General features: G+C 46.3%; 1 protein-coding gene across 4 annotated transcripts in view; it reads right to left on the bottom strand.

The window, feature by feature from the left end:
* Positions 1-25,294, bottom strand: part of GTF2IRD1 (GTF2I repeat domain containing 1) — a 229,666-nt gene that overhangs the window by 4,774 nt on the left and 199,598 nt on the right. For all 4 annotated transcript variants that reach the window (XM_078154720.1, XM_021005739.2, XM_078154721.1 and 1 more), the window contains exons 23-24: positions 23,854-23,931; positions 6,048-6,240 (exon numbers count right to left, since the gene is read on the bottom strand). In XM_078154720.1, the coding sequence (XP_078010846.1) occupies positions 6,048-6,240; positions 23,854-23,931 (271 nt within the window). The remainder of the gene's footprint in view (positions 1-6,047; positions 6,241-23,853; positions 23,932-25,294) is intronic.

Below are 25,294 nucleotides of genomic sequence, written 5' to 3'. Positions count from 1 at the left end.
GACAACAGAAAATCAACTTTCCTCCCTGCTCTGTAGAGGTGGGGAATTAATGGATGTGAAACACAGCATAAACTATCAGACTGAGTTGATGTGCTCAGTAGTTGTGCTCAACTGCTCTTTTGTTTTCTTTCTTTTTTCTTCTTTGTTAGGAAGGAATGGCTGGATGGGCAGGGGAGGGCAGGATATGTTTGGAAATGAAGCTGATGTTAAAAAAAAGATATTCACAATTTAAAATAAAAATTTTAAAAGAGGGCAAAGTAGGATATGGAATTTAAAATTAAATTTAAAAAAGGTACAAAGCAGGATATAACATTTAAAATTAAATTTTAAAAAGAGGGCGAAGTAGGATGTGGATAATAAGCCAGTTTATGGATCAGAAAATTTGGCTAAAGAAATCCCTTTTGAGGTAAATGAAGTTCTCATGAGAGAGGAGGGGGAAGGCAAAAAAGGCAGAGGAAGCACGTAGTTGCAGCAATAGCCACAGATGCTACAGGAATGAAAGTACACTTTTTCCAGACAAAGGGGAAAAAAAACCCCTCCTTTTTCTTTTTCCTTTAAGTGCTTTGGAGATGTGAGAAGAGAGAGAGAAGAAAGGAACCACAAGCTTGGGAGCTGGAGCTTTCAGGTAAACAAGCAATTCTAGGAGAGGCTGGGTTCAAGACCTAATCAGAGAAGGGGGGGGCAGAGGAGGGTTGGGTATTCCTTACCCTAGAGAAGAGAGAGGTAAGTGGCCTAGAGCATGGAGTTCCTGGACTTGGAGTCAGGATGTTCTAAGTTCAAATTCTTACTAGCCACATGACTGTGGGCATGTCACTGAATCTCTTTCAGCCTCAGTTTCTTTACTTGTGAAATAGTTTCCTTACTGATAAAATGCAGGAAACGATTAACTTTTAATAATAGTTGACAATTTTATGGCACTTTACAGTTAGTATCTCCTTCTATCCTCCCACAACCTGGTGTGGGAGGTACTAGAGATTTTTTTTTTAACTGATTTTACTCCTTTTACTGATAAGGAAACTGAAATTCAGTTTCTTGTCCTTGGTCAAAGAGCTAGTAAGGTTCAGAGACAGGATTCAAATTCAAGTTCTTCTTGATTCCAAGCCCAATTCTCTTTCCACAGTATCAGCAGCCAGAGCTGAAAGTAGCTTGTGGAGGCTGACTGGAGGCTGGTTTTTAATGTCTGGAAGCTCTGAGCTAAAGCCAACATTTCTTTTTTTTTTTTTTCCAAGGAGAAACGGAAAGTTAATTTATTATCATTATTATTATTTCAAATCTCGAGATTTGGGTGTCCCTCCACCAGTATGCTCTGATGAGGGGAGACAAAGACACAGAAGCAGAAAGCCAGGTTAAACAGTCCTAATGGGTAAATTCCCCCTCCCACTAGCTGTCCATCACTCAGTTACTCGGCTCACAATCTCAGACTTGAGACTCTACCATAGAACAAAGGAGATAGTATACATCTCTATATTTCTCAGTTTATTTGACATAATGTCAAAGAAGCAATTAAAAACGTGCAGTCAAGCCAGAACTTGTACTGTGGAGCCAGGCCATCCAGACAGAAAGATAGTTTACAAATGTTTTGGGAGGTCTGAGAGATTGAAGAGACAATGGGAATAGATAATGGAGGGAACTGGAAGGCATCTGAGTAAGGTACTTTCAAAGGGAGATAAGGGAAGTAGATAAGGAACCTTTTAAGGGTTTTCTGGGGCCTGTATACAAACAGGAGCCTGATTCTTTTAGGGCGAGGGGCAAAGGCACATCTGAATAAGATTAAAAGTACAGCCAACATTTCTTGAGAGAATTACTGGAAAACAAGTTGTATCTGGGGCAAAATTAATAGGAAGAATTCAGAGTCAACAGGGCACCATATTGTGCCTAGATGTTCTATTTCTTTTAAATTTTGTAACTAGTTATCTGTATTTATCCACCTCACGTAGAATGCACTTAACTAAATCTTACCGCTATTTTAATAAAGAGGTTTTTAAAAAATTTTTCTTTTAAAATAGAAAAACAAAGCAATGCTGGTTGGCTCATATATTCAGGTTTCTTAGAACTCTTGTTAATACCCCAGAACTTTTAGAAGTGACAGCTGATAGATAGCTCACTGAAATCCTAGGCCTCAAGCATTCAAACACAGAACCACACCTCACAGCTGCAGATAGCTTCTGACCCACCCAGAAGCAACAGAACTTCTCTATAAGCTAGAATAGGAGGATGTGCTGTGATGAGTGGTTCCTTTCCAGGTTTGCCAAAGAGTTATTATATTGTGACATCTATCGTCCTAGAGTATACAAAGAATGGCCTAATTCTACATTCACTTCATGAGTTTCTGTGCTTTAGGCACTGGCCCAGGTGATTGAGGTCTTCCTTTCTGTGTCCCAGGGAGAATATGGACCCCTAATGGGGTTCTACTGGCCTGTGTGAACCTGCGGGTGGCATGAGGTTGCAATGATGCTGATCTGAGTTAGCCATATTGCCAGGGCTAGAGCTGCTAATGGGAACTGGCCCCTCAAAAGTCTGGGTTTTAGGGCTAGTGATACCAGAAAGTGACTACTGTAATACCTCTCCTTTATCTTTAGGGTAAGCTGGCCCACGTGGCCTGGGCTACCCGAAGGAGCACCAACGTTCACTTGGTGTGCTTTAGCAAGCATAATATGTCTAAAGAACTAGCAAGGCTCTGGGGTCTTGCCTAGCAAATTCAACTCTATTTTGGTGATGGAAACTTCAGAGTGGAAAAATATAAATTTTACTCAGGGTGTGACTTTTATCTAAGGTCAACCCTGGATACCAATTACCCTTTGGAGCCATGTGACAGGTGGCTGAGGCTCATAATCCGACCTGAGGGTGTGGAGGGAAGAAGGAAAGAAAACACATTTACAGAAGTTTAAAAATCCACCTTCCCTGAATTTTTCTAAATCTGTTAACTCACTTCGTAGGGTGGCTATGAGCAGAACATGGGAAATCACTTTTCAGAAGTTGCAGTTGTTATGGAAACACATCGTCCTTCACTTTAAAAAGATCCTCCCCTACCTGGATGCTCTCTCTTCTTTTCCTTTTCCCCTCTTTTGAGGGTGATAACCTGAGCACAGCAAGTTCCTCATAGACTTGCCAACATGCACATTATACACAAGAAGATGCGTGTCATGAAAAGTGTGATGTGATAATGAACATCTTCTAGCACCAACCTTGAATAACAAGACTCAGAGCTTCACCCCTGTCCCTCCTGTCCCAAAGGGGAGAGAGACATTCTCCCCATTCCTTGCCATCTCCCCATCCTTCAAGGTCCAGCTGAAGCGCTGCCTGCTCCAGACTCTTCCCAGATCCTCCAGGCTAAAAGGGATGTCTCTCAGTCCTCTGGACCTTCTATCTCCTCAGTGCCTGCCTCACCTTGGACAAATCAGTCCCACCCAGGCCTCAGATCCCTTACCTGTGGAGGCTGGACAAGACAGCTTTTGAAGTCTTCACCACCTCTAAATCTAGGGTCTTTTTCTACAAAGGTTATGTTTTCTTTTGAATTGTAGTTATTTGTGCTAGCATCTTCTTCCCCCTGCAGAATTGTCAGCTCCAGGAGGAGCTATTTTCTTAAAATATGTATCCCATCCCCCTGCACCAGCCAGGCCTCGAGAGCCTGATACACAGTAGACATTCTTAATGTGTTTACTAAATTAAGTCGAAAATGATGACCCTTGAAACCTTATAGTACCTTCATTAAATAAAGATGCATGTGTAGTCACTGGAGACTATTGGGCTCTGGCTAAAAAATAGATACATTTTTAACAGTTAAAAGGGGTTCCCATTTAACCTAAAAACCTGGTTAAGCAGAAGCCCTTGTTTCTCTCAAGCTCTGGATAGACTCTGAAGAAGTTGAAGGGATGAGTGCAAGTTGAAAAATTGTTTGTAGCCCCTGGGTGATGTGGACCCCACAACACCTGAGGTCCTTAGCTCTGTTGGGTCATGGCTCCTTTTGGCTGTCTGATGAAGCTTATGGACCTCTTTGTAGAATCATGTTTTTTAAATACATAAAAGTACACAGGATTTTAAAAAAGAAACCAATTATACTGAAACACACTTACCAAAATATATTTTTTGAAAAGTTTATGGACCAGCCCTGCCTCTTTCCAGGTGACAGCCCCCACCTTACACCCCGGCTCCATTTCTGCCCTCCTCGGCACATTCTTTTCCCACGTGGAGCCTACTTGTGTTCTCAGGACTGTGCCCAGAAGACACTGAACATCTGTAAAGACTTGTCATTACTGTTCCCAGATTCTCTGAGATTAGCAACTCACCCATCAAGTACCATGTTGGGCCTACCTGCCTTACTTCTCAATCTCCTCCAAACTTCTAAAAATTCGGGCTCACACTAGGGCCGAACCCAACCTTCTCTGGTACCTGGGACCAGACAAATTACCCAGAGATTACTGGGGCTCTGCATTCTTAAATCATCCGGAAACATAGACCTGAACAGCTTCCATCAACAGCCACATGGAAATCTTTCTGCTTCTCTTTCTCATGCCACTATTCTCTTCCTTTTTCCATCCACACAATTAACAACTCTATCACAAATTCCCAAGGGCCGGCTTGCCCCAGTCTCCCCTCCAAGTTTTAGTCCGGGATCACCAATTTGTATGCTGAACATTTCAAACTAGATCTTCTGGAGACCTCTTACACTTAACATGGCTAAAACTGAATTTGTTATCTTTTCCCCTAAACCCTCCCCTTTCCCAAACTTCCTCATTTCTGTCAAAGGGACCACCACCCTTCAGGTGTGGGCACTGGTCTTGACCCTCCACTCTTCCTCCCCTCACTCTTCAGATCAGGGGCCCTGTCTCGAGCTTCACATCCCGTTTACTCAGGTCCTCATCACCTTTCACCTAGATTTATTGCAACATCCTCTTAATTGGCCTTCCTGTCTGTCTCCAGTCTAGCTGATACACTCTGGCCAAGGTAATTTTCCTTAAGGGCAGATAAGACCATGTGACTCTCCTCACTCAACCCCAAGGACGCCCTGCTTGGGCCTCTTGGACATAATATTAATTTCTGTTTACCTTTCAAAGCCCCTCATAACCTGAGCCCAAACTACTGTTCAGGCCTCATTGAACATTCCTCTCTCTCCCAGCCTAATGGCCTTCCCACTGTTCGTCACTGGAGACCGGCCATCTCCTATCCTGTGGCCCGGGCCTGGGGGACCCCCCCTTCTTTACCTCTGTCTCATAGAGTTCCTCTGCTCCTCTAAGATTCAGTTTAGAGATGGTTAGGTGCATACGGCTTTTCTCAATTCCCCTCCCCCCCCAACTCCCCTGCATGTAGTTTATTCTGTGTGTCTGTAGTCGATTCATATTTGACATCTTCCCCACTAGGATATAAGTACCTTGTGAGTGGGGATTGCTCTGCTCTTTGCATTGTGCCTAGCAGAGTGCCTGGCACACAGTAGGTGCTTAATAAATACTTGGTGATTTGATAAAGAAGAGGGCCTGGGAAAAGGCCCTAGATCCCCTGACTCAAGAGGTCCACATTTTTCCCATTGTACTCCATTGCTTCTCCAGTCCTAAGGCAGAGTAGTTAAGAAATGGAAAGGATCATTTAATTCACTCTAATTTCAGAGCAGGTGCCCATCTGCATAGGTAGAGGGAGTTTTCTCCCACCGAAGTTCCCCTGAAGCAAAGAAATCTCAGTCTGGGTAAAAACAACAAGAAAAGCACTTTGCCAGAGGGTCTCGGGGAGACATCAGGATAGGCAGGACTTGGCCCATTCTAATTGAAGGGGGTAGGGGGAGCCCATATCACGCATCAGGAAGATGATTTAAGGGAGAGAGAAGGAAGTTACAAAGGAGAGATCGAGGCCCAGCCCAGAGATATTCCAGGAGGGAGAGATAAGTGAAAACTGATAAGAGAATCATATTACATTTTACCTAGGGAACTACAGTCAGCTTACTCACATGACATGCAAATAAGTCACTTGTAAAATACATGCAGATCCCAGAGCCCCTTTCCCCCTTGGCTCTGCCCCTCTTCTGGGATCCTCCGGGGATGGGGGCCAGGGCTACTCACTGTAGCTGACTGAGGATGACCATCCGCACGTGCTCCCGAGCCTTCAGGATCTTCTCTAGCCTGTGGATGTCATATGTGTTGGGGTTCCTAAAGGGGATGTCGTCTGGCAGGCCCGTGACCTCCACCGCATCGGGGTTGTCCCGGATCAGCTTGTAAGGGACCAGTACAGGGCGATTTAGGCCCAGAGCCTCACCTGTAGGGGCAAGGGGCAAGGTTACGCTATGCCTGCTGGTAAGGGCAGATCTTCCAATGTAGCACCTCCATACTGGTCACACGGCCTCAGAAGCACTGTGCCGGTGAAACCAATCAATCCAAAGGCATTTATTAAGCACCACAGTTTATCCTCCTTCGAATTTGATACCCCTCTTCTCTGGGTTTTTATGACACTGTTGTCTTCTGATTCTTCTGCTTACTTGACCATGCCTTCTCCAGCTCCAGATGCATGTATGAAACCTTTGCTAGCCAAAACCCTTCCTTGGGAAGGGAGTCCTTGGGAAGACCTAATCCAGGCCTGGAGGCTGCAGGTTCTCCACCCCTGACCTAATCCTTCAGGCTCAAGAACTTTTTTTTTTTCACTTTTAAAATGTTGGATGGCAGTTCTATAATATGCCCACATTTCCCTACCTTAGTGAATTGTGTGTCTTAGTAAACATTAAGAAAAAATCTTATTTATATTTTCACATTACCTTTATTTCTAAATATCTCCCTGACCTCTCTCTCTTCAGTGACTCATCTCTTGTAACAAAGATTTTAAAAGAAAAAGGAAAAAAAACCCCATGCTTTAACTATTTCTGATGAAATGATAAGTAATAGCCCTGGCTTCCAGACCCAGATCTCCAACTGCATGCAGGAAGCTTCTACTTGGTGTCCCATGATGGCAAGTCAACATCTGCAAAGCAGAGTTTTTCATCTCTGCCCCCAATCCTGCTCTTCCTTCTGACTTCCCTGTTTTTGCCTGTGGCATCATCATTCACCCCATCTCCCTGTTTAGCACCTTGGGGTTATAATTGGCTTTTCCTCCCCCTCACCTCTCACACCTACTATTTCTCTCAGTTGCCAGGTCCTGCTAGTATCAGGGCTGTAACACTTCTCACTTTGGTCCCCTCTTCTCTGTTTCCCCTGCTAACTAACACTCTAGATCTGGCCTCATTTCCAATTCCTTAGCTCAGGTATCCAACTCATCACCAGAACCACATTAAAATGTAACTGGGAAATTAAAAAAGAGATAAAAATACAACAGAGATAATGCTAATTTGTGGTTTTCTAAGTTAATAGGTATCAGCAGCGATCTATTTCTACTTGAGTTTGATAACTAGTGCCTTAGCCTACAGCAACAGCCTCCCCCCTAGATTTCTCACCTCTACTCTCTGGCCCCTCTAAATCACTCTTTTTTAAATTTTTTATTTTTTTTATTTTTAGGCAATTGGAGTTAAGTGACTTGCCCAGGGTCACACAGCTAGTAAGTGACAGGTGTCTGGCCTGACACCGTATTTGAACTCAGATCCTTCTGACTCCAAGGCCAGTGTTCTATCTGCTGCGCCACCTAGCTGCCTCTAAAATCACTCTTTATGGAAGAGTCAAGTATTTCCCTTATGCACGGACCTCACTCCTCGCTTAGAAATCTTTAGTGACTCCCTATTGCCTTCCCAGACTCTCTTCCCTGGTATTTAAGTCTTTCACAATCTGGCACCCTCCTATCTCTGCAACCTTGTCTTGTGTCATTACACCTACCAGACTCTTGCCTATTCCCTATACAAAGTCCATGCTTTCATATCTTTGGTCTTACGGATCTCCGTATCTGAAATGGCCTCCCTTTCTTCATGCTACATTTATATCCTTCCTTTAAAGTATAACTCCCACAATTCCAGTTCCAGGAAGCCTTCTGGGGTCATTCGCGCCCCACCTATAACGACCTATGCCCTCAATTTTGTGACACTCTACTATGCACTTATCCCCCAGTGCTGAGTATCTCTATCTGTGCTAGCGTCTCAGTCCTTCCCCAATGCTCTGCCTCTCCTTTGTCTCTCCCTTCTCTCATCCATCCTCCATGGAATCACCAAAAGGACTGTTCCTTAAGGCACAGACCTGACCGTATCATTTCCCTACTCAGTATTCACCAGTGACTCTCTATCGCCTCTAGGATAAAAGATAAACTTCTGCTCGCTTTTAATGCCCTCCCCATTCTGGACCCACCTGTCTTGCTAGACTCATTGGCTATTACTTCCCCTCTGGAACTCTGTAATCTAGTCAAGCTAGTCTTCTTTCTGTTCCTGGCCCAAGACACTCGATCTTTTATCTCCCTCCCTTGCAATGACTGTCCCCTCTACCTGGAATGCACTCCTTCCTCACCTCCATTTCGTAGAATCCCCCTCTTTCTTCAAGACACAGCTCGGGTATCAACACAAGAAGCCTTCTCCGATCCCAGCTGCTGGGGCCACCCCCCTCTCCACCTTGTTGTATTTCAGTCATTTTTCAGTTGTGTCTTCCTCTCCGTGACCCCATCTGAGGTTTCCTTGGCAGAGATACTGCAGTGGTTTGCTATTTCCTTCTCCAGCTCAATTCACAGATGATGAAACTAAGGCAAACAAGGTGAAGTGACTTGTCCGGGGTCACACAGCTAGTAAGTGTCTGAGACTGGTTTTGAATTCAGGTCCACCCGACTCCAGGCCAGGCGCTCTCTCCACTGCGCCACTGAGCTGCTTACCCCTCACCAACTACCTTTTGCTTCTCAGGTTTATTCTCTGTGTATTTTTTTCTGTATATATTTATATATATCCTCACTGGGTCTTCCATGAGAGTGTATGCTTCCTGTTTCATTCAATTCTTTGTATACTCAGTGCCTAGCACATAGTACGTGCTTAACAAGTGCTGACCGATTGATTGATTTTCCTTTCAGACTAAGCCCCCTTCCTCGAAGGCAGGGATCATTTTTGTCTAAATTATTCATGCCCTAGCATAGCACTCTGCACAGAGTAGGTGCTTTACAAATGTCCACTGAAGGATTGTACAGTGATGCCCTCTGGGCTCATTCTATCCTTAAAGTGGAGAGAGCCTCTCTATGGCCTTACTGACCATTGTGCCAGGTGCTCACACACATTCTATTTGTTTGTGTGCCATATCCCCTCTGCTAGGGGATAAGCTTCAGGAAGACAGAAGCTGCCTTATTTACCTTGGTATCTCCTCTAGCTCTTACAGCTCTGCACACAGTAGACACTGAATGAAAACGTGTGAGATCTGTGGCATTTGAATGATTTCATGCAAGGGGCAGCAAGTAGAATCAACTGGATGGAGAGCTGGCCTTGGAAACCTGAAAGCTCATCCCAAGTCCTATCTCTGACACACACTGGCTGTGTAACCCCAGGCCTGGCCTAGACACCAGGCATTAGGTGACACGGTGGATAGAGCGCTGAGCCTGGAGTCAGGAGGACCTGAGTTCAAATGTGACCTCAGACACACATTGGCTGTGTGACCCTAGGCCCAGCCTTGACACCAGGCCACTTAGTGGCCTTGGATTTCTGAGGACTTTGAGTCCTTGTGTTTGCTCTGATGACTCCTCTATTTCTTCCCAGCTTATGGGGGTAACAGGAAGCGGCCTTCCATCATCTAGTCTAACCCCGGGCACAGAGAAAAGTGACTTTGCCATATGCCACAAAGGTAGCAAAAGCAGCATCGAGACCTAGGTCCTTTAACCCCCAGATGAGTGTTCTTCCCTCTACTATCTGCTCACTCATGCTTTTTTCTGGTCTCAGTGTAAGTACCTTTAGTAGTTTCCACTTCCTTCTTCTAATCTACTGTGGGTTTGGAAGCCATAGAAGCATGCTTGTTAGCACTTTGTATAAAGTAAAAGCTAACTGGTCATGAGTGAGGAATTGAGTCCTCACCCATAATGACATCTGCTTTGGTCGGTCAGAGGGCCTTATGGCCTACTTTTTGGCTCTCTGCTGTGTTCTGGGTGGTGTGGGGTATTACTGGAGACAAGGATGTCCTACTTGACACGGCAGGAAGAAAACGCATAGCATCCACTCACCTGAGAGATAGACAGATTAAGCCTATATGCAGTTTCCAAAAAAGGTAGAATAGAACCTCTATAAGTTCTTGATAATGCCCCACAATCAGCACTGGACTTGCCTGTAAGCAGCTTCCATGTGGTGCTATTTTTGGGACAGTCCTATTTCATCTATCTCACCTAATAATTCTTTCACGGACTCTGTTATTCCCTGAAATTTTATCATTAGAGATTCATTCCTTTGGCTTAAGGTCATCTACTTCCAGGGCAGCTAGGTGGTGCAATGGATAGAGCAATGGCCTGGAGTTAAGAAGACCTGAGTTCAGATCTGGCCTCAGACACTAGCTGTGTGACTCTGGGCAAGCCGTTTCACCCTGTTTGCCTCAGTTTTCTCATCTGTCAAATGAGCTGGAGATGGAAATGTCAAACCACTCCAGTATCTCTGCCATGAAAACCTCAAATGGGGTCATGAAGCAGAGGCGACTGAATACCTTCCTCAATTATTTACAAATATCTCTGGGAAGGGCAATCTATTTTGTCTTTTTGTTTAAATTTCAGTGTGAATGTGTTTACTGTTTCCTTTTTTGCTAGTCAATTAATTTTGGAGGGAGAATGTGGATGGGCACCCAAGTAGATTCCCGCAGGAGGAGGAGGGGAACTATAGACAAACTGTCCCTGCCAAACTGATTTTGCTCAGAGCTAGCACCTCTCTGCCTATCTTTCTTCTAACCCAGAGATTTAGAATCCTCTACACATAGAGTCAGAAGAGCTAGGTCTGAGTTTTGGCTCTGCCACTTAAAGCTTGTGTACCTCTGGGCTAGCCGCTAACCTCTCTGGGCCTTCATTTCCTCATCTGCATAATGGGGACGCCTCGCCTGGCCTGCCCACCTCCCAAGGTTGTTGTAAGACTCAAATGAAAGGATGGAGCTAAAAGCACCAAACAGGTGTAGAGTCTGATGACGATGATGGGAAGAGGCTGGAGGAGAGGAAGAAGAAAGAAACAGTGGAGGAAGTATGGTGAGGAGGGCTTCAAATTCTGACGCTGACCATTGTGTGCACTACTAACTGCCCTTGGCCTCAGTCTCCTCCTCTCTAAAATGAGGGGGTCGGCCTCTTGAGGTCCCTTCCTGTTTGAGCTCCATGAGTCTACGAACAAAGGATAACCAGTAATTTTTCCTCTGGGGAGTTCAGAAAGTACCAAAGGAGGTCCCCATGATCCTTCCTCATTCTTCCCAGGATTCAACATTTCAATGGATTCCTGATCTGACTCATGGATGTGAGTATTCCCTTCATTAATACAGATTTCATCCAGGCTTTCTCCTCCTGTATGCACCTTAACCAGGTGCTTCCCGGTAGGATTGATCCAATAGGGTGGAAGTCTGACCCCTTCCTTTTCAGAATCATGAAAGTAAAACAGATTGGATTGCAAAGGAAACCAATTCTATTGAAATACTAATTGCCAACATATTAAGAAAACAAGTTCCCAGACTCCAGATAAAGAACTCCTGGGATGGGGCACTTCCCTTCAAAGACACAGCGGGAATTCATGAATTAAAAACCATTCAATGGAGAGAGCCCAGTCTTACCGAACCTGTGTTTGGCCGGTGTGGGAAGGATAGTGGTTCAGAGCATTGAAATAAAAGCTCTCTGGATTGGACACCACAGAAAGGGGACTATCTAGCCTCTGTCTGAATAATAATAATAATAATAGCTAAATATTAATAATATGATCAATACCTATTTATAGAGTGCTTTAAGGCTGGCAAAGTGCTTCATGTATACATCCTCATAACAACCCTGTTTGTAGACAGACCTTCAGTGAGGGGACTTGGGTATCTCCAAAGGCCTCCCATCCCACTTAGGGCCTTCTCTGTAACTGCTGCTACCCTTTCTTCACTCTGGGGCCACGCAGAACAAATCTTGAAGTCCTTCAAACACCCAGAGCCAGAACTCGCATCCCCTCTGCTAAACCTTGTCTTCTCTGACATAAATAATCCTGCTTCATCAAAACAACTCTAAGGTGCCACATCACAACTATCAGATTGGCCAACATGACAAAACAGGAAAATGATAAATGCTGGAGAAGATGTGGGAAAATTGGAACACTAATACATTGCTGGTGGAGTTGTGAAATGATCCAACCATTTTGGAGAACAATTTGGAACTATGCCCAAAGGGCTACAAAAATGTGCATACCCTTTGATCCAGCAACAGCACTTCTAGGGCTATATCCCAAAGAGATCAAACAAATGGGAAAAGGACCCACATGTACAAAAATATTCATAGCAGCTCTTTTTGTGGTGGCAAAGAATTGGAAATTGAGAGGATGCCCATCAATTGGGGAAAGGCTGAGCAAGTTGTGGTATATGAATGTAATGGAATACTATTGTGCTATAAGAAATGATGAGCAGGCAGACTTCAGAAAAAACCTGGAAAGACTTATATGGTCTGATGCTGAGTGAAGCGTGCAGAACCAAGAGGACTTTGTACACAATTAACAGCCACATTATGCAATGACTAATATTGTTAAACTGGACCCTTCTCAGCATTACAAGGATCTAAGACATCTCCAGAGGCCTCGGGATGGAAAATGCTGTCCTCATCCAAAGAAAGAACTATGGAAGTTGAATCGCTATCACTTACTTTTACCTTCTGTTGAGTTTTGTTTCATCTTTCTGATGGTTCCTTCTATTGCTTTTAATTTTTACTTACAACTTCACTAATGTGAAAATATGTTTAATGGGTATGTAAATGTAAAGCCTATATCAGATCGTGCTCGGTCTTGGGGAGGGTGGGGGGAGAAAAATTTTCAACTCAAAAGCATATGGAAGTGATTGTTGATAAATCAAAATAAATTAATAAAATTAAAAAACAACAACAACAACAATAAAAATGAATAATCCTGCTTCCTTCAATTGCTTCTGGTAAGTCCTGGTTTTGAGTATTCTGATCTACTGAGGGTGTGACCCTGGGCATCTCCCAGAGTCTAAGGCCACTCTCTAAGACTGAACTGCAGAAAAGGGGTGGAGCTGCCTTGGCAGAGAAAGTTCCCTCATCTGGGAGTTGCCAGCATCAGTGAAATCACAGGCCCAGCCTATAGTGGCTCATGTCCTCCTCCTGCTAATGACCTCGTATCAATGCCAGAAGGACCAGGCAAGTCAACTGGCACCATTTAAAAAAAATAATTAAAATGGAGTAAAAATACATTTTAATAAAAGAATTTAATCTGATAACTTTAATGACAATAATTAAAATGAAATATTTGATTACTTAAGAATAATGTTAATTTAATAAAAATAACTCAATTTAATTCTCCTTTCTGTCCACATCTACTTTAAATACAATGACTTACAAGCAGATATTTTAATTTTACTTTGAAAGAACATTTTTATCCTGCTATCTCTATTTTCTTTGCCTTTGTCAGCAGGCAACCACAACTTCATTAAGCTTACATGAAAAACTAGCTACATATGGATTAAAAGGAGTGCTGAGTTGGCGCGGCTTGATTCTTCAAAGTATTCTTAAAATCAGGATTATTTTGTATGACGTTATAATAACAGCTAGCGTTGAAAACGATGCTTTTTTTTTTTTTAAGGTTTGCAAAGCGCTTTACAAGTACTTCACTGATTCTCACCAAGACCTTGGGAGGCAGGCGTTATTGATATCCCTGTTTTTGGTTTTATTTTCTACAGCTGAGGAATCCGGGACATTAAGTTAAGTGACTTGCCCAGGGCCACACAACTAGGAAGTATCTGGTGCCAGATCTGATCTCAGATCTTCCTGCCATCAGGCCTGGTGCTGTAGCCTCTGGGCCGCATGGATTGTGATCCGCCTGGCTGGGACCATTCTGAACTGATGAGATCACAGAGTCGCTGGAGGATTTCTTCTGCATGAATTTATTCTGGACATATTAATATCTGTGCATATTTTCTGCCCTGTGAGAATAGAAGCCTGTTGAGAGGAGGTCTGCTTCCCCAACACCTAGTACAGGGCCTGGCACACAGTAGGCACTTCCTAAGTGCTTGCTGACGGACTGAAATTATGACTGCGGCACACAGTAGGAACTTACTGTGTTTGCTAATTGCTGGAAATGAGGATAACCTTCATCACTGACCTTCCTGCCTTCCGTCTGTCCTTCTGCCCATCTCCCTTTCACACAGTACCAAAAGCATCCTCCCACTGGCCAGGTCTGCCAGGCCTTTTTGTTCTCCCCTTCCCCCACAATTCACTTCTCCCTACAGAAATGCAGACTCCTGAGCTAGGCACTGAAGGTCTTCCAAGGTTTGCTTCCAGCCTCACTCCAGGCTCTGATGTCATTCGCATTTTGGGCAGCTAGGTCCCACTGGTGACTCACTGGGAGCAAGGCGTCCTCTAAGACCCTCAGGGCCTTTTTCACATGAACCACCGTCTAGCTAGGTCTTCTCTGCCTGGCAAGGATTTGCCAGTGGCACCTCAAGTGCACTAATTGCACAGCCTTGGATCCCCAGATTTGGCTGGGGTTCAGGTGTGGGGGTGGAGTAATGACTGGGGAGAGCCGCAGACGGCTTGAGTTTCCAGGCAGAATACAGGCACATTCCCCTTCTCTCCCACATCTCATTTCACCCCTCCTCCCCTCCTGCTTTTACCAGCAAAGCATGAAGCGGCTCAAGAGGCCTGGATCTAGTCTCCTGAAATGAAGGCCCACGAGCCTCCTGACAAAGGAGTCCCAAAGACGGGGATCCCAAGCCTTCTCCACAGGAGGAAATGCCTTCTAGTGTTTATTTCGGGAAAGGTGTTGCCTTTAAAAATAGCCCCATCCTAAAAAAAAAATCTCTAGGAGAAAATATCAACTAGTATGGCATTTAAGGTTTTCTATAATCTGGTTCAAAGAAGACCCCCATCAGACATTTCACATCCTAGGCCAACTAACCCATTAGATAGATACTCTCTGAAATCAATGTGCTGTCTCTAGCCTCCCAGCTTTTGCAGACATATTCCCTGTTCCTAGAGCACAGACTCTTCCTCACTTCTACCTCTTAAGATGACAGCTTCCGTTAAGGTTCAGGGACCACCTCCTTCAGGAAGCCTGCCCAGATTCCCTCAATTATTAATGGATTGTTGCTTCTCAAGTTTTCCAAGGCTACTTTGTCCAGTTTTTTCCTTTCTCTCTATCCCTCCCTCCCTTATCTGTGAACATTTCCTCTCTCTCTCTCTCTCTACCTCCCCACTTCTGCTGCCCTCTGTGGAAGGCAAGCTCCCTGAGGAATGGGCCTCAAAATTTTTCATCTTTGCATCTCAAGTGCCTGGCACAGTCTCTCAAGCACAGAAGCAACCATGGTGTTATGGGACTTAGGGTGTTGTAGAAGGTTGTTGAGCAAGGCAGTGACACCCGTGCCCCTCTCTCTCCCCCCACAAGCAATCTCTTACAACAAAGTAAAGAAAAGGACGATATTTTTTAAAAGACATCATTCAATTTAGTCCTAAACTCCAGAATTGAATCTCAGAACAATTTCCACTTGGAGAAGATTCAGTCCAATTGTCCCATTCTTCAGATGAGAGAACTGAGGCCCAGGGAGTTGGAAAGAGTAAATAAGGCAGGAAATGGGATCTGACCCCTGGTCTTCTGACTCCATATTCAGTGTGTGTGTGTGTGTGTGTGTGTCTGGATAAGGTCTTATTGAAGTATTTTTTTTTTTTACATCGCCACAATTTTCCCCAGCATCCGTCTCCCGCATCCAGTGTGTTTTACACCTACCAAGCTGAGGTTTTATTTAGTGTTAGGGTGCAGCTAGGAATGAAGCTGAGAGTTCAGATTAAGGCTTAAGAGGGGCAGTCACATCTTGGCTGTGGGCCTAGTTTCCTTGTTGGCAGGAGGAGATGTTGGACTGGGTAACCTATGATTCTGCGATAAATCGGGGACATGGAGGAGACCCGGGTTCCAGCCTCACTCTTAGTCATTAATTTGCCATGTGATCTTGGGAAAAAAACCACTTTCCATCTCTAGGTCTCGGTTTCATCATCTGAAAAATTAGGGAATTGGCCCAGGTGATCCCTGTGATCTCTTCTGGTCCATATTATTCAATGTCAAGGAGCCATTTTGGCTCCAAGGATTCTATGATGTCACCTTTTGACACTGCTGCCTCCTCGGGACTCTAGGCTACCTGTTTAAAAGGGGGCCTGCAGATGATTAGGAAAGGATTGGGGTGAGGACTGGCCATGGGTCAAACTGTGAACTAGGAGAAGTCAGTTACCTGTGTGGTTAATTTGTATCCTTTCCCCTCCCAATCTCAGGGCGCCTATAACTAGGGTAGAGCAACTGGGGCTTTACTCCAGGACACCAAACTTGGAGGGTGCTTTTCTCAGTACAGAAATATTAAAGTGTTAGTAGCTACTTGGTGAGAAAAATCAGTCAAATGCGTTCAAGGCTTGCCTTTGACACACATCGGCTGTTTGATCCTGAGTAAGGCACTAAACTGCTCAGTGCTTTGGGCAGCTCTTTCAGATTATAAATTGCAGAGAAGGTGCTAACCTGCACTGGGAAGAGGGAGTTCCTTCTACTACTGAAATCACAGGTCCAGTCCCTATCTTTAAAGAGCTATAGAAATAATATAGGGCTTTAAGGTTTGTATTATGTCATTTGAGTCTTACAACAACCCTTAGATGCTATTTTAAACCTCATTTAACAGATGGGGAAACCGAGGCACAGAGGGGTTAAGCGAACTGCTTGAGGTCACACAGCTACTAAGTATCTGCTGCAAGATTTGAACTCAGATCTTCCTGACTCCGCTGTTTAGCACCTGATCCACTGTGCCGCTTAGCTCCCAAGGATTTAAATTGGAAACTGCCAAGATGGCAGGCTGGGGAGAACTCCTCTCCCATCCTCCCCTGCTGCTCCCTCTCCCAACTGCAAGCAGAGCACAGTGGGTATCTGGCACTGATCCAAGACCACTAAGACCGACTGGCAGGGCCACTGGATTCAGGGCCAAAAGTCACGGGTTCAAATCCTGACTGCTCCTTCTTATACTTCACCTCATCTGTAAATTGAGGGTTTAGGGACAGATCATGGCTCAGATGCCACTCTAAAGAGAAGATCTCTACGAAGCAATTACATTATAATTATCATCACCATCGTAGTTAAGGTTCATTTGCAAAGTGCCTCACAACCTTTATCTCACTGGATTCTCATGACCTCCTGGTGAGGCAGGTCCTTGTAAGTGTCATTATCCCACCTTTACAGATGAGACAATGGAGGTTCAGACAGTTTAAGTGACTCAGTAATAATAGCCCACATTTGTTTGGTGTGGGTTTTTTTGGCATGGGCTTGGGATTCCATTTGTATGGGGGAACTCCCACAGGATCAAAGAACCCTAGATGTTGAGCTGGAAGGCGCATCAGAGGCCATGTAGCCCAACTCTCTCATTTTACAGATGAGGAAACTGAGGCTCAGGGAAATGAAATGAGAGGATTATAGATCTCAAACTAGAGGGGGGCTCAGAGGCCATCCAGCTAGCCCCTTCATTTTACGGATAAATAAACTGAGGCCTAGAGAAGCTAAATAATGTTTCTAGGGTCACATAGTAAGTATCTGTAGGTCTTCCTGTACTCTCTCCACTACATCCTGCTTTTCCTCTACCAATACCTACAACTCGTAGGAGAATATCTCAGGGAGAGATAGTTTGGTGCTTCTGTGTCTGGGGTCTCTGCCCCTGAACTGTTCTCTATGAGTCAAAGCCACTAGACCAGCATAAACTAAACATCCAGGTGCTGAAAGAAATATACAAAGTAACTGCTAAGCCTCTGCCAGAGATCTCTGAAAAATCAGAATCCAGGAGATGTTTTATAGGACTAGATAGGTACAGATGTTGACAAAAAGGGTGATGCTTGGAAACTATGTGTCAATGAGCTTGACTTCCATTCCCGGAAAGATCCGAGGCTGTATTGTTAAAGGGATGGCTAGTGAACATTTTGAAAAGGAAGCAGTGATCATGCAGAATCCACATGGTGGGGTCATCAAAAATAGGTCACGGCCAAGTAGGAACTGATAGAATGAAGTGAGTGGAAAAACCAGGAGGACAAAATCCACAGTAATTACAATAATGAAGATGGAAAGAATCCTGAGCAAAGCAGAATTCTGATATAACGGCCAATCGTGGTGTTTGAGAATAGGTGATGAAAAAGACTCCCCATCTCTTGTAAGAGAGGGAGACTACAGGTGTAGAATGTTGCATACTCTATTAGTCAGGGCACTTTTTCTTTGTTACAAGGTAGGATTCAAGGTGAGGTGGGGAGGGGTGGAGAGAAGAGGTTATATCTAGAAATGACAAATATAAAAGCAAAAGCCATCAATCAAACTTTAAAAAATAATAGATTATTTCAGGGTAATTTCATTTCCTTTTTGGGGGCAGGATTGCTAAACTGGCAGATCAGGAAAAGTATACAGGCATGATTTAGCTAGCTTTTAGCAAAGCATTTGAAAAAGTCTTTCTTGCTGTCTATATGATCTAGCTGGAGAGGTAGGCGGGCAAATAGCACCGTAAGGTATATTCAGAATTAGTCAAATGACCAGTTGTTGTTCAAGTGATTCAGTGATGACTGCCTCTTCTAACCCCATTTGGAGTTTTCTTGGCGGAGATACTGGAGTGGTTTGTCAATTACCTTCTCCAGCTCATTTTACAAATAAGGAAACTGAGGCAAACAGGATTAAACAATCTGCCCAGGGTCAAAAAGCTAATAACTGAGGCTGGTTTTGAACTCAGGTCTTCCTGACTCCTGGCCCAGTACCAAGCTGCCCTAGAATGCCCAGACCTGAGGGTATTCACGAGTGATTGATGTGATCCTGGAGGGGGAGGGTACTCCATCGGGGTGACTCACAGATCTCCTTGGTCTTATGCTACTGGATATTTTTCAAAAACAACAAAAAAATTGGTGTTCTGCTTCTACAATCTATAGCTGACACCGAGCTGGGAAGGAGAGAGCTCCGACCCTGGATGACCCAGCCCAGATCTGAGAGGATCTTGCCAGGCTGGGCCAGTCAGCCCCCAGCTCGGCAGCCCTCGGAGGTAGGGAAAGTTCCTCTTTCTTAAAACGAGAGCGCTTGGCTAGATGCCTCCCAGCCTCCCTTCTGGCTGTAAATCCACAGTCCTAAGGGCTATGAATAATTAGCCAAATGCAGTCCACAGAGCATCTGCTAAGTACTTCCTATAGCCCACAAGGTGCTGAACAGCAGAAGTACAAAGAGAAATGGAAAGAAGGAAAGTTCTTGCCTCCAGGAGCTTCCATTCTAATGTGGAAGCAGGCATATAAGGAATATGAAAAACAGGGTTGGGTGGGGGAGAAGAGTAGGTGCCAGGCAAAGGGGCATGACAGAGATATCCAGAGGAGCGCATCTGGCTGGGAATGGAAGAGATCCAATAATATGACATTCAACAGGAATAAATGTAAAGTCCCATATGGGGTTAAAAAATCAATTGGAAAGGCACAAGAGGGGTGGGAACAGCTAACTAATAGTTAATGTGAAAACGGCCGGGAGATTTAGTGGGTTGAGAGCTAAATATCAGCTAGGAATGTGACACCGTGATGTGGCCACCGAAAACCCAAAACTGTTGGCCACTGTAAGCGGAGAGACAGAGACGTCTGGAATGAGGGCAGACTACTTGTGTAGCACTTGGCCCTACTTCCTCTTAGGGTGACCTCATTCCCTATGGCTGTTTCTACACTGGGGCCTCAGCCCTTGACGCATTCTCGGGAATATTTAGTTCCCTTTAGCCCATTTGTGACTTGAATGGGTCGGGACAAGAATGGGAAGTGGTAGGGAGCCGTAGTGGGGAGAAGGGGAAGGATGGTGAGGGTTATGTCCCATAGGTGGGCACATCTTCGTGGGGCTCTGCTCCCACACATGAGACGCAGTCCTTATAGCTACTCATTGATCTGGCAGCTTGGCCTCTGACTAGTCAAATCAAGGAAAGCCAAACCTCCCTTTCTGATAGGCACGAATCTGTGGTTCATATTTTATTGCTTGGTCTCTCCTATTTTTAAGAACATTGGGCAGAATGTGAGCTCCCCCTTTCCCCCACTGTATAGGCATTCCTAGCGCTTGGCATATAGGAAACACTCAATAAATGCCAGCTGAATAGAATTGAATTGAATATGGCAACTGCCTGTCAAAGGGTTACTGAGTCCCAGGAGGCCAGCTTTAATGCAGGGAGAAGAATATTCTGTAATTAGCACCTACCAAGGGGTTGTGGGTGAATGTGGTTTCTATAGGACCTGATGGTACTTGCTAAGTCTGATTTCTTTTTTTTTTTTTTAGGCAATTGGGGTTAAGTGACTTGCCCAGGGTCACACAGCTAGTAAGTGTCAAGTGTTTGGTCTGAGGCTGTATTTGAACTCGGGTACTCCTGACTTCAGGGCTGGTGCTCTATCCACTGCGCCACCTAGCTGCCCCCTAAGTCTGATTTCTTAAGAAATGTAACCCTCTCCTCTCCTCTCCCATCCCACTTCCCATCCATGTTTTTAACATGACTAATTTGGGAAAAAAGGGTTTGGTAGGCCAAAGTATACTTTAGCCAGCTTCTGTCCAAAGGACTCCATATATTCAGTAATTAGCAGTGTGTCACAGCGGAGAGAACCCTGTCTCTGCAGTTGGAGGACCCAGGTTCAGATCTCCCTCTGATAAAACCTTAGACAACCTTCCTTGGCCTCAGTTTCCTCATTTGCAAAATGAGGGGGTAGGGCTGGATGGGCTTCGCGATCCCTTTCAGCTTTAGAGCAATGATCTTCATGGCCTAATGAGGTTTATGGGTGTAAATGTATCTGATACTATAATTGAGAGTAACAATAATAAAAACCTGTGCTTCTTTGTTTCTCTGTAGTTGTGCTTTGAAAACATTATCTAATTAGACTAATCCCCACGGGAGAGGCAGGGCAGGAATCATTCCCATGGGATACATGGGGAAACTGAGGCTCTGAGAAATTAGGGGACTTGCCTCAGCTAGTAAGCGGCTGAACCAGAGCTTGGCCCAGATTGAGAAATCGGCCTAGGAAATACAGACTGAGAAAGGGTACTGTCAGAACTTGTCTGCTCGTGATTTCCGTGGTATTTTCCTTAGGGCAGTGTGGCAAAGTGAGAAGTCTGCTGGTCTTGGAAGCGGCAGAAACTCAGGCTTGATCGGCACCTCTGACACCGATGAGCTGTGGGATTGTGGGTAAGTGGTGTGTGACAAATAGCAGTTCTCCTTGTAGTGAGGAGAAGACTTGCTCAGGGGCTGGGGAGACCTGGATTGAGGCCAGCCATGGACAACTACCAGCTGTGTGGCCAAAAAAGAGTCACTGAGCCTCTAAGAGCCTCTACCAGAGGTAGAATGCGTGGCCTCAAGGACGCATGTGGCCTCGAGGCTGCACGTTCCCCACCCCCGCCCTAGACAAACCCCTCTGAGACTCTGAGTCACAGACACATGTGGAGCTGTGTTGATGGAGGTAGTTTCCACACTGGGAGCTCCTCACCCGGGTCACATCACTGGTCTGGACCAAATCAGGAGCTTCTCAGGCTGTTTGGTGGAGCCAAACACACGGGGACAGAACATTGCAAATCTTTCTTCATTATAGTCATGCCAATTAGTATTAATTAACCCTCTGAACCTACATTTCCCAATCATTCTGCCTTCAGATTCCTCTGGAAAACTTTTAAGCTTCTGGGAGGCTTTGCTGCCCGTGTGTTCCTCAGGTTCCAAGGATGTTACAGGGATGCCTGGGATTCTTCAGGCTGCTTTATCCTGCCCATCTGCCTAATTTAGGCCCGAAGCTTCTGAGTTTATTTACCCTCTTGCTCAGAAATGCTGCTAGCTTATCCCTGACACCCCACACATCTAAAGAATGGTCCTCAGCAGGCCAAGGATGAAGCAGCAGATGCCTGGATGAAACAGGGGTGGGCTAACCTTACCCTGGGCAGCTAGGGGGCGCCATAGTGCACAGAGTGCTGGGCCCGGAGTCAGGAAAACCTGAGTTCAAAGTTGGCCTCAGACACTTCCTAGCTGTGTGACTCTGGGCAAGTCACTTTACCCTGTTTGCCTCAGTTTCCTCATCTGTCAAATGAGCTGGAGAAGGAAATGGCAAGCCAGTCCAGGATCTCTGCCAAGAAAACCCTAAACGGGGTCACAGAGAGTCGGACAGGACTGAAACAACTGAAAAATAACCACAAGATTCTTAGCTCCCCTCACTCCTAGCCCTGCCACTGGAGCTGGAACGCGCAGTTTTCTTCAGCTGCCACATCCATTAGTAACCAAGGCTCTCTCCTCCCAGCTCAGGCCCTCCTCCCCTCTTCCTGAGGCCCTGGCAATGGCTTCCTCCCTGGTCCCCCTTCTTCCAGCTTCTTTCTGCTCTGATCTGTCATCTGCACGGCTGCCGAGGTGATGTCCACAACGGGCAGGTCTGGTAAACCCTAAACCTAGGACCCACGCCACGCCTTTCTCCACAACTGCCTCCGCTTGACATTTAAAGCCCTTTACAATGGGCCTCAACCTACCCTTCCTGCCTTTTTGGGTACATCACTCCCTTCTACAATCTCTCCTGTCCAGCCAAGGTCCTTCTCATTATTCCTCAAACAGGACATTCCATTTCCTATCGCCAGGCCTTTGTACAGGTCATGCTCTAGGCCTGGGGGGCAAGCCCTCCTCATCTCTGCCTCAAGGAATCCCTAGTATCTTCCAAAACTTATCTTGCAGGGCCCTTCCTGGTCCTCCTACCTACCAGGGTCTCCCCACCCCCGCTACCTCGTACCTGGCTTTGTGTATGCTTGGTTCTTATCCATGTCCTTGCCGTCTCCCCTAAAAGAATCTAAGCTTCCTGAGGGGAGGGGCTCTTTCATTTCGGTCTGTATCCCCAGTGCCTCGCACGTAGTAGGGATGCTGCCTTGACTGTGTAAAGTGAGGACCAGGGCACCATGAATCTAGAGCTGGAGGGGTGCTCACAGGTCATGTAGGTCAACCCCCTCATTTTACAGATGAGGAAACTGAGGCCCCCCATGTGGAGTCAGAGGTGGGACCTCCCAGGCTGGGATGAAGTCAGCAGCTGCACAGGATACAAGCAGGGTGGGCAAGGAGGGGCCCTTTTTCATTTGACTTCTTATAAATATACTTCGTGGGCGAGGGGAGACAGACAGTTCTGCCTGACGATGAATGTAGGCATTGATCTAGTGATAAGTCAAGTTTTGTGTTCTCTGATGAAGGTCTAGAGCTGGGGGGAGGGGAGGGAGCAGTGGAAATAGGGGGGATGGGAGGGGGTACCCAACTATGCCCTGCCCCGCCCTGCCCTCCTCAGATCAGCAGATGGAGGAAATGTGTCCGGTCCAGGATAGGGAGGCTCTGGTGCCCTGTTCCTCCCCTCCCCCACCAGAAAACCATTGAAAGGCCCGGCCCTTTGAAAATGTGAAGCAGCCGGGGAGCAGCTGTGACCTTGTGGCTTCTGCAAAGCGACATGAATCCCAGCAGCAGGCAGGCCGGGAGCCGGCGCCTGGAAGCCAGCCCCTACCCCGCCCCCACCCCCAAGGCTGCCGCCACTCACTCACCACCTGTTTTAAGAAATGCTTAAAATGAAAAAGGGGAGTGGGTGAGTGAGGTTTGGGCCTGGCAGCATCAGTACCAACTCTCCGAGGGAGCTGGGCAAAGGGTGGCGGCGGGGCCTCCGTCAGGGAAGAGGGAGGCTGTTAACAGCTCAGCCTCTGAACAGAGGCTGTCCCTGAGAGGGCCAGCACTGTGGGCCTGGCAACACCCCCTGCCACTGACTCTGCCCACGCCCCAGCCCCAGAGGGCCTGGCCTGCCACTGACCATATTTTTCATTGAACAGCTCCTTCACTTGCTCCCGGAGAATCACCTTCTCCCCAAGCCGGTTGGCATCATCTTCATCTGCAGAAACAAAGAGAGGGGAGATGAGAGGGTAGGCAGGCTGTTGGGGAAGGGGCACCCTGCTTTGTCAGGAGCTGGCCAGGCCCAAGGGGAAGGGGCTCCCTTCTTTGTCAGGAGCCGGCCAGGCTGCTGGCTGGTGTCACCATCTTTCCAAGGTGGAGATGGGGTAAAGGGAAAGGCCCGTCATCTGTCCCCCCACCCCCTAAATAACTCTGATTGCCCTCCTTGATGGAGTGAAGGAAGCATTGGAAAAAGGCTGAAGCAGGAACAAAGCTACCCTTTCCAGCATCAGCCTCAGCACCACACAATCATGGCTACCAAGCTGGAAGGGACCTCAGAGTCTAGAACTCACCGAGTCTCAGCCCTCTCATTCTACAGGTGAGGAAACTGAGGCCCTGGGAAGTAAAGTGACTTGGGACCATAGATGTAGAGCTGAAAAGGATCTCGGAGGCCTTTCAGTCCAATCCCCTTATTTGACGTAGGAGGAAACTGAGGCCCAGGGAGACTACCAGGGTCATAGATCCAGAGGCTATTTGGTCTGATGCCCTTATTATTTTACATATGAGGAAACTGAGGTCCAGAGAAGGGAAATGACTTGGCCAAAGCTCACATCAGAGATGTGGCTGGCAGCCGGGCTCTCTGCCTGACTCCTGAGGTTGTGCTCAGTGGGCCCACCATAAGCCCGTCTCCATCCTCGTGGAGGATAGCCTCTGTTTTCCTTCCTGTGCCGCCCTGGGGTCCTCCTAGGACTATAGAACTGGAGCTTTAGACATTGGCTGTGTCTAATCCCTTCATCTGATGCACGAGGAAATTGAGGCTCAGAGAAGGCTGTGATTCACTCTAGGTCCCAGAGCTGGTAAATTCCAAGGTGATCTCAGCAGCCCCCGTTCCTGTCTCGTGCTCAGGCTCACTGAGTGGTTCCTGGAGCCCAGCAGAATGCAGGCCTGGGGGTGGGGCAGCTGGAGCCTTCCATGGAGCTGCCAGCCCTCTGCAGCAAGGAGAAGAGGTTATCTCTCCAGGCGGTGTGAGCCGGGGACTCCTTCTCCATCCCTGTTAGCCCCCTAGTGGGAACTTTCTGCTCTTAAAACCCCTAAAGAAATATGATCTTCCTCCCAAGGAAATCACATCTTGCCTGAATGGCCCCCATCAGGCATTTCTGGAAACAGCTGCCCGGGCCCTGACGCCTTTTCTTTTGTTTCCCTATGGGCCGCTCCCCTTCCATGGCAGACGGGAGGGCTTCGGAGTGGCGGCTCCCCAGGGACCGATGGCTCTGAAATCCACCACGCTCAGGAAGGCCTGGAGGCCGATGGGGAAGAAGTTCCTGCCTCTGTGATTTCTTCTCCCAGTGGTGGAGCCGATGACA

Source organism: Phascolarctos cinereus, unplaced genomic scaffold (assembly GCF_003287225.1).
Source record: "Phascolarctos cinereus isolate Bilbo 61053 unplaced genomic scaffold, phaCin_HiC Scaffold_5;HRSCAF=322, whole genome shotgun sequence".
Lineage (NCBI taxonomy): Eukaryota > Metazoa > Chordata > Mammalia > Diprotodontia > Phascolarctidae > Phascolarctos > Phascolarctos cinereus.
The sequence above is the reverse complement of the archived record's forward strand: the minus strand, read 5'-3'. Positions and strand labels throughout refer to the sequence as shown.